Here is an 8,391-nt window from a genome sequence, read left to right on the forward strand (position 1 = left end):
TCCTCCTCCTCCTCCTCCTCCTCTCCTCTCCTCTCCTCTCCTCCTCCTCTCCTCTCCTCTCCTCTCCTCTCCTCTCCTCTCCTCTCCTCTCCTCTCCTCTCCTCTCCTCTCCTCTCCTCTCCTCTCCTCTCCTGTCCATTTCCAACCTCTCATCTCATCTACTCCACTCTTTACTTCCTTCTTCTTCGTGGCTGTTTTCCTCACAGTTGTCTCAGTGTGATGATGTCAAGTCGACGAAGCGTTCCAATCTCTTTGTGGTCTGGGGAAGTTCGATCGGCTGGTTCGTCTTCTATGCAAACTTGACGTATGGGGTGAGAGGAGGAGAGGAGGAGGGAGAGGAAGGGGGAGGGAGGAGGGAGGAGGGAGGAGGGAGGAGGGAGAGCAAGCAAGAGTAAGGGAAGGGTTGATCTCTTGAGCTTGTTATCTCACGATCTCCTTCAGATCGTAAGCAGAGGGGTTGAACTTCTTCCTACCCTGCATGAAATCGCCATGAGAGAGATGGAGAGGAACAAGTTAGCGAATCTCCTCCCGGCCCCTTCAGCTCCACTCTCCTCCTGCCTCTCCCGCTCCCTCCCCACACTCCTCCTCTCTCCTCGCCCTCCCTGCCTCTCCCTTTCTCCTTGTCTCCCTGTCTCTGTCCCTGTCCCTGTCCCTGTCCCTGTCCCTGTCCCTGTCCCTTCGCCCCGCATCCCTCTTCCTAATTTTCCTTCTCCCTGTTTCCTCCCTCTCTCTCCTATTTCTCCTTTCCTTTTCTCCCTCTTTCTTCCTGATTTCTCCCTGTTCCCTCCCTCTCCCCCCCTCACTTGGTTTCTGCAGTCTCTCTGGCCTGTCCTTCACCTGCGGCGACCTTCTCTTCGACGAGCTCGCCGACGTCAAGATCCTCCTCCTCACCTCTCAGTGCTGGGACGATACCCTGAGGTCTCCCCATCCTCCTGGGGTCCAGCTGGGGGCTGACGGGGGTTGTGCGCAGGTCAGCAGTGAGGCGCAAGCTGGAGCAGGAGCTGAGGGAAGGAAGGTAGGAAGAACAGGCAGAGCAGGAGGGGGGGCAAGGAAAGGCTGGCCGGCGGGCGGGTAGGGAGGAGGAGGAGGAGGAGGAGGAGGAAGGGCAGTTGAAGTTCTGAGTCTAATGGCAGTCTCGTCATCGACTATCAGGCGTCTCTCGACACAAGTAGCTTCTTCGTCAAGTAGGACAACCGTCGCCACCTCTCCCCCTCCCCTCCGCCGCCGCCCCTTCTCTCGCTCCCCCCTCTCATCCTTCTCTTGTTCTAGCTCCTCTCTCCGTTGGCCAGTTCCGTCCTTTACCTCCTACATCCTCCTCTCCTTCCCTCTTCTCTCCTTCCTCTCTCCCGTCCCCTACCTGCCCTCTTGCGCTCTCCTCCCTTCCACACCCCCTGCTCTCTCCCTTTCCTCATCGCCTTACTTGCTCGCCAGGGTCTCTGAGGTACAGGGACAAGTCTCCTGGAACGACACGCAGAGTTTTCATATCTACCGCAAACAAGCAGCAGCTGGGAGCGTTGCTGACCCCTTAGCTGGGGACTAGCGCGACGGTCTCTCCTGTTGACGGCCTCCTCTCGAAGAAGACTCCACCAGGAGCCCTCCTGCCCTCCTCCTCTCCCGCAAGCTGCGGAGTTCTCCTGCCCAGGTCCACGAAGGCCCCGTTCTCTAGCTCTCCGTCCTCGTCCTCGGCCAAGACCTGTCGTGTGAGAGGAGAGGAGCGGAGCAGGAGGGAGGAGGGGAGGGAGATCGGAGCAGGAGAGAGGCAGAAGCAATGTACGAGCAGGAGGAAGGAGGAAGGTTGGAATAAGGATCCAAGGGAGGGAAGGGGAGGGGAGGAGAATATCAATAAACTGAAGGCACCGACGGAAGACAAGGTCTCAAAGGAAGAAGATGAGAGTGTGTGGCGACAAGAAGCGGAGGAAACAAGAAGGAGGGGGAAGGGTGTGAGGGTTGAAGCTTGTGCATCAGGAAGGAGCAGCAGCAGCAGCAGCAGAACAAGTGTTCACCGCGCGATTCGCAGTCTTGTGGAGGTGAAGGAGCTCCAGGTATTCTTGCTGCTTCTTCTTCTCCAGTGAGTCCAGGCAGCCTCTGAACTCCTCCCTCCTCCTGTTCGAGGGTCAGGATGCTCGAGGGATCGAGGAGACGAGCAGATAGCGGAGAGGGAGGGGAGCAGGAGAGATGGAAGGAGCTGAGAAATTCGAGCGCCAGGTATGAAAGGAGGAAGAGGCGGGGGGGGGGGGGGGGTTGGAGAAGTAGATGAGGAAAGAGAGGGAAGGAGGGGAGGATCACAGGAAGCTGATGGTAGGAGGCTCGAAAATGACGAGGTTGTCGTCCTAGTAGCTGGTGAGGAAAAGCAGAGGAGCAACAACGAAGGAGGAGGACGAGAACGTGTGGAGACGATTGTCATGGAGGAGCAGGAGATCAGGAACGCACAAACAGTCCAGAAAAAACTTCGGCCGAATAATAGTTGCTGGCAGAACTCTGCAGAAATCAGTGAGAGGGAGAAGGACCGATACAGAAAGAAAGTATGAAGGAAGGGGTGGAGGAGGAGGACAAGCGGCAGGTTAAGGAGGAGGAGGAGGAGGAGGAGGAGGAGGAGGAGCAGCAGCAGCAGAGGAACTGGAACAGGAGCAGGAGGAGGAAGTAAGAGGGGTGGCGAGAGGAGAAAGCAAAGGAAGCAATCTTGGCCATGGCAAGAAAACAACCGTGATCCTCGAGAAGTCAGCGTGAACAGATCCCAACATGGTAATCTTCATCTGCTCTCTAGCGTTGCAAACAGCCTGATTCACTCAACAGTAAGAGAGACAAGAATCGGCTTTCAACTTTCACATGAACAATGAACACACATGAAGAGCAGGAGCAGGAGCAAGAGCAGGAGCAAGAGTAGGAGCAAGAGCAGGAGCAAGAGCAGGAGCAAGAGCAAGAGTGGGAGGAGGAGTGAGGAGCAGCAGGAGCAGGAGCTACAACAACGACAAGAGTGGTACAGAACTTGACACCAGCACCATATTTGCACACCTGAGACAGTATCAACCCCTTGGCCAAGGCCTTCCATTTCATCTTCATTCTTTCCCTCCCCAAACGAGCTCGCAACTCGATGTCTCTGTTGAAGTTCTGATGAAACTTTCATCTTCACCATGAGCAGAGGAAAACAAACCGATCCTGCCCTCTCGATCTCCAACCCAAGATCCACTCCGCTCTTGAGGACGAATTTTTCTCTTAGCAACAAGTCAGGAGGCGAGAAAGAGATGAAAACTTGATCTCATCGCACAGATCTCGATCGTCTTCAGTCTCGCAAGCAAACTCCAAGTCCCGAGCGCTCAGTCTCTGTGGAAGAGAACTCACTTCAACACCTCCTTTCATCCAAATGCAACCGTCTTGAAATGGTTCGATCTCCCAGCAAACGATTTGGCCTGACAGGAAGTAAGAAGAGAAAGGAAGTAAGAAGAGGGAGTAAAATATGCATCATCATACCTTGTGCGTACCTGCACTCATCAACAGGCTTGTGCTGTCTGAAGCATGCATCAGCAAAACGGCATCTTGAAGCGCAACTAGTCAAATCGACCTTGGGCCTTCATGACTGGACACGAGACGTTCTGCTTGCTCATACTCAACAGGTTCTTCGGCCGGCCGACATCTTTCGAGCGGGTTTGAGCCATCGGAGCTCGCCAGAGGTCCTTGTGAGGGGGATCGAGCTTGGAGGGATGAGGCCTCAGATTCTTTGCATGTAAGGTGCTATATCGCCCATTCACATCTACAGCAGCATGTTAGTGTTCTAATCCTATTCCTCTTGCCGCAGTCAGATCGACTTTCTTGCTACTCCTGGTCACCTTTTCTCATATTTTCTCCCTACACAGCACATGCTCTCGACTTCACACATTCAAGAGCAGAGAACGTGTGTCAATCGTTCCACCGCCTGCAGCAGCTAATACTGCATTCTTCACCCTATCCCCATTATCCGCCCCCTTCCGATCGATGACGGACCGTACACGATTATGAGGCAAAGAGGAGAAGGGGAAGGAGGAGCAGTAGGAGGTGAAGGAGCTCAAGGAGCTGAAGGAGCTCAAGGAGCTCAAGGAGCTCAAGGAGGTGAAGGAGGTGAAGGAGCTCAAGGAGCTGAAGGAGCTGAAGGAGCTCAAGGAGGTGAAGGAGGTGAAGGAGGTGAAGGAGGTGAAGGAGGAGTAAGAGTGCTGTGTGTATCTCCTTCCTTCTGCAAAGATATATCAATGGGGGACCGTTGATATAACAAGGGGGTGGATGAAGCTGTTGGAGGGGTAAATCGAGTGGAAGGAGGGGGTACTACCATGATGGTGGAGGGGTGGGGTAACAAAATTGATCAACGGGCTGGGGTGATAACGATTATTAACATGTGGAGTCCAATTAGATAGGGAAGAGGGTGGGGTAGTGACCGTTTGCATGAACTGAGGGTAAGGGTGGGGTATATTCAGCTCAATTAAAGGGATGGATGAAAGAATGGTGGGGTAGCTATTTTAAAGGGGTGAGGCTTGATTTCTTTTTATAACGATGAATGGAGGAGTGGAGAAGCAAGGGAAGGGAAGAGGAGAGGAGGGGAGAGGATGATCCGTACAGAGACATGCAGAGAAGAAGGGATGAAGGAGGATGTGGGAAGAGGGTACGAGGGAGAAGAATCATGAGAAGGGGGCAAGAAGGAGGGAAAGGCAGAAGGATAGAGAGACAGAGCAGGGGGGTGTCCAGAAGGATTAAGAAATAGAGTGTATCAAGGCAGGAAAAGATGATCTTATGAGCATGAGGTTGTTTGGATCAGAAACTCATAGTTGTCGTGCGGACATTGGCATGTTACGTGGTTATGAGGGTTGTGCTAGCAACAACAGCACCCGGCTGATTCGACTTTCGATATGACCGTGTGGTTTCAACAGATTTTCATGCCACAGTCGAATCAAGATGCAAAAGGTTTGGACAATTGGTCTCCCCCTTTCATGAAATTGATTCTCTTGCATCAGCGAAGCGGGCGATTCTTCTGCTAAAGAGAACGACGGAGCAACTCACACAAAATGACGACCTGAGGAAAGTCTTGGCTGAGTACACGTCGTCAGCATCTGCTGATGCCGACAATGAGGAGGTGTACGTGTGAACCTCGTTTTGGTTGCGTCTGACTTGTTGCTCGTCATGAAAGATGCTTCGGGTGCACGGCTGTTTCCTAGCAAGTGTTGGTCAAAGAAGTCTTGCCGCCGACAACTTTGAGAAATGTTTGAAACTGCAGCCTAACTCGGAGCATTGTATCATCTCGTACGCCTGTCTCTTGCTGGCAGGGATCAATCAAGAGGCACGTCTCTCAGAACTAGAAAGAGCGAGCGAGCTTCTGAAGCGAATTACCAAACTCAACCCCAACCATCCCAAGGCTCTCAAGTTGCTACAGCGAATCTCAGCGCGGTTCTCCGAGAGTGACTTTGCTCTGCTAAGGACTGAGAACGGATACATCAACGTTCAGGCATGCAGAACGTCCTCTTTCTCTCCCCGTGCTCATCCCTCAACCTTCAGGGTCAGACGCACATCGGAGGCTCTCCGGCCTCTGCGTCCTCCCCTTCTCCAAAGTCCATGGAGAATGCCAAGTCTCCTGTGAAGGACCAGGAGGTTGCGAGCAGTGCTTGTGTGCTGCTGCAACAGCTGACGACCAGCCTGCAGGACAAGAGCGAGATGCTCGCTGACCTGACCAAGTGCCTCAACCGGTATAACAACGATGTGGCCAACATCACACAGCTAGAGCAGCAGAACGTTTTCAGCAAAGAGGAGGCGCATCAACAGCGGCAGGAGGCGCTGGAGAGGTTCGAGAAGGCAAAGCAGCTCATCATGTCGGGCAAGAAGCTGTCGACGTTTGATGATGATAACGAGAAGGCGGTAAAGGGAGCACCTGATGACTCTGACGACGACATGGTGAAGTATCTTCCTGCTTGCTCGTCCCTTGCTGACTGTCCCCACCCCTCAGGATGTCAGTCAGCTACGCCGAAACACCAAGAAGAAGTTCTTCTTCTGCGTCCCGATCCCATCCCTCTAGCTGAGAGAAAGTCGAAGGATGTCAAAGAATTAAATTTCAAGGAAACAGGAGGAGAGGGGAAAGTGCAGAAAGATGACTCATCATGCTGCGTGTGAGGGAAAACGAGTGTCCGAGACATTTCAGTGTAGAATTCTTCCAACGTCGATCATCCCCTTGCGATGATTCACCGACAGCAGCACGCAAGCGGGCAGCAAGATCATGAAAGACAGGTAGACAAAACCTGCCGAGCTTATCAGGTAACCTCCATCTCCGCTCACATCATAAGTTACCCAAGTTGATCGTGCTCGTTCTCCGATAAATCTCTCCGACAACTAACGGGCCCAGCCAGGAGCTTCCCTTGTCAGTGATCTCAAACAGGGCGAAGAATTCGGCCTCCTTGCCCGGCACGGTCAGGTCCGCAAACATGGTCCGCGAGAACGACTGGCAGGTAGTGAGCACAGGGACAAGTCAACGAGGAGGAGACGAGGAAGAGCTCGAGCAGTTTGCAAGGAAGGGGAGAGGAGGGAGGGGGAACACGAAGGATAGGAGCCGGATGTAGTTCCGGTAGCTGTAGAGGAAGGGGAGGCTCAGGAGGAGAAGAGAAGGATCCGAGGGGTGGGAGGGGCGGGTGGGAGGGGTGGGAGAGGGTTCCCAACCTGCACTGGACCAATCATGAGGCCATGCACGGCACCGAAGAGAAAGGCTTCAGCTCGCTGCTTGAGGCCTACGGGGGAGGAAGGGATCAAGCCGATGATGCCGACGAGGCAGAGGAAGAGGTAGCCGGCCAGCGCGATGCAGATTATGACCTTGCTCTCGAGCTTGAAGCGCCACTGAATTTTGAGGAGGAGGAGGTTGCCGAAGCTTGCCAGCAGCAGAACCTCTAGAATCACGACCCCAAGGGCGGTAGAGGACATGCAGAGCTTCTGCTGCATGACTAGAACGCCGACGCTGGAGACTGTGGTGTAGGCGTCCGAGTAGAAGAAGTAGGCGATGAAAAACTTCATGGTTTCGGGGTAACTGGCCGCATGTCGGATGGTGCTGAAGGTGGACGCCCATCCTACCGTTACAAACTCACTCAGCTTCGGCCTCCGCTTCCCCGGGTGGGCCCCGAGGTAGTAGAACGTCCAGAGGGACCATCCTCCCCACCACAACCCGGCGAAGAAGATCGTCACTCGATCACCCAGCCTGTTGTTGTCCTCGTTGCCCACCACCGCCTGCAGCACGACTCCAAAGACAGCTCCAAGGAAGCCTGCGATGTATCCAAACATGAACCCCACGGTCGACATGAAGTTCTCGATCTCGTCGATCTTCTCCATGCTGTTCGACATGCTCGTCACCTCTGGATGGAACGAGACCAGAATGGGAAGGAAGGCATTGTAGTACACCACACTGAGCCCGAAGCAAATGTTCGAGATGATGGTCAGCCAGGCAGCTAAAGGGTACAGATGGGGGTCGGTGACAAAGAGGAAGAGCATGCAGGACAAGCTCCCGATCGCCGTGCAGAGGATAAGGCCTAACTTCCTGTTCTTCCCATAGTCTGCAAGGGCTCCAAATGTGATGAAGAACAGACACTGAGCGATGACACTGAAGGAGAGAACGCGGGTAGGAAGGTGAAGGAGTCGACTTCTCCCAGGAAGTGGACGCTCTGCTGAGGAGCAGGAAGGCGGGTGAACGAGGTCCCATTCCAGTACACCATGCCCTTTCCTATCACGCACGTTTTGCAAGGTTCCTTCCCCAAGATGCAGGGGGCACTGTCGCATGAGGGGTCGCAGGTTGCGATAGACTTTGAGTTGCTGAGTTGCTCAGCGATCCCTGAGAGGAAGATGGGGATGAAGAGGGAGATGGAGGTCGAAGCATACACGCTGTTGGCCCAGTCGTTCACGTACCATGCTACCCGTTCGCTAGATTCCCCCCTTCGCTTCTCCCACTCATACCGCAGCCTCGACAGAAAGTTCTGCTCTTTCTGCTCTTCCAACAAGTTCTTGTCTGCAGATTCTGAGAAGTGCTGAGAGATCTGGGCCATCTCCAGCTCAGATGCCTCATCCGAGTTGTCCTGACTCGCTGACATCAACCCCCGTCTATGTCGCCCCACTCAGACTTCTCACAGGCTTGCGAGTACACAAGCAGTCGCAATGGCGTTGCCCACCAATCCTTTCCGGTGAGTCATCTTGATGTCGTCCACGCTCCTCTCCTCCTCACTCACTCACTCTCCTCATTCCTATGACCATGTTCGTCCTCGTCCTCATCTTCCAGCACCATCTCCTCCTCCTCCTCCTCCTCCTCCTCCTCCCCTTCCTCCCTCCGCTATCTGCATTCTGACTGATATCCCCCCACCCCCGGCTTTACCTACAACCATTCAAGACTGCCACACAAGTCCACCCCAC

The 8,391-nt window shown here is 54.0% G+C and overlaps 4 protein-coding genes across 4 annotated transcripts in view; 2 read left to right on the forward strand and 2 right to left on the reverse strand.

Moving 5' to 3' along the window:
• Window positions 1–1,540, forward strand: part of GUITHDRAFT_132369 (hypothetical protein) — a gene marked incomplete at both ends in the record, with an annotated part of 2,688 nt that extends 1,148 nt beyond the window's left edge. Inside the window, 5 exons of the mRNA XM_005840853.1 lie at window positions 207–311; window positions 442–512; window positions 817–970; window positions 1,134–1,168; window positions 1,432–1,540. Coding sequence (XP_005840910.1) covers window positions 207–311; window positions 442–512; window positions 817–970; window positions 1,134–1,168; window positions 1,432–1,540 — 474 coding nt within the window. The remainder of the gene's footprint in view (window positions 1–206; window positions 312–441; window positions 513–816; window positions 971–1,133; window positions 1,169–1,431) is intronic.
• On the reverse strand, window positions 1,526–3,653 carry GUITHDRAFT_100181 (hypothetical protein; the record flags this gene model as incomplete). Its single annotated transcript, XM_005840854.1, has 11 exons — window positions 1,526–1,693; window positions 2,004–2,103; window positions 2,287–2,330; window positions 2,431–2,478; window positions 2,703–2,777; window positions 3,013–3,108; window positions 3,152–3,212; window positions 3,266–3,321; window positions 3,369–3,407; window positions 3,469–3,506; window positions 3,560–3,653. 11 exons carry the CDS (start codon window positions 3,651–3,653, stop codon window positions 1,526–1,528), a joined length of 819 nt encoding a protein of 272 aa, XP_005840911.1.
• Window positions 3,654–4,871: 1,218 nt separating this feature from the next.
• Window positions 4,872–6,028, forward strand: GUITHDRAFT_100182 (hypothetical protein; the record flags this gene model as incomplete). The annotated part of the gene is made up of 5 exons (XM_005840855.1): window positions 4,872–4,926; window positions 4,977–5,095; window positions 5,150–5,515; window positions 5,569–5,907; window positions 5,960–6,028. 5 exons carry the CDS (start codon window positions 4,872–4,874, stop codon window positions 6,026–6,028), a joined length of 948 nt encoding a protein of 315 aa, XP_005840912.1.
• Window positions 6,029–6,711: 683 nt separating this feature from the next.
• GUITHDRAFT_55861 (hypothetical protein) lies at window positions 6,712–7,602 on the reverse strand (the record flags this gene model as incomplete). Its single annotated transcript, XM_005840856.1, has 1 exon — window positions 6,712–7,602. A coding segment is annotated over one exon (891 nt), but the record flags the coding sequence as incomplete, so codon positions are not given.
• Window positions 7,603–8,391: the final 789 nt, after the last annotated feature.

Source organism: Guillardia theta (assembly GCF_000315625.1).
Source record: "Guillardia theta CCMP2712 unplaced genomic scaffold GUITHscaffold_4, whole genome shotgun sequence".
NCBI lineage: Eukaryota > Cryptophyceae > Pyrenomonadales > Geminigeraceae > Guillardia > Guillardia theta.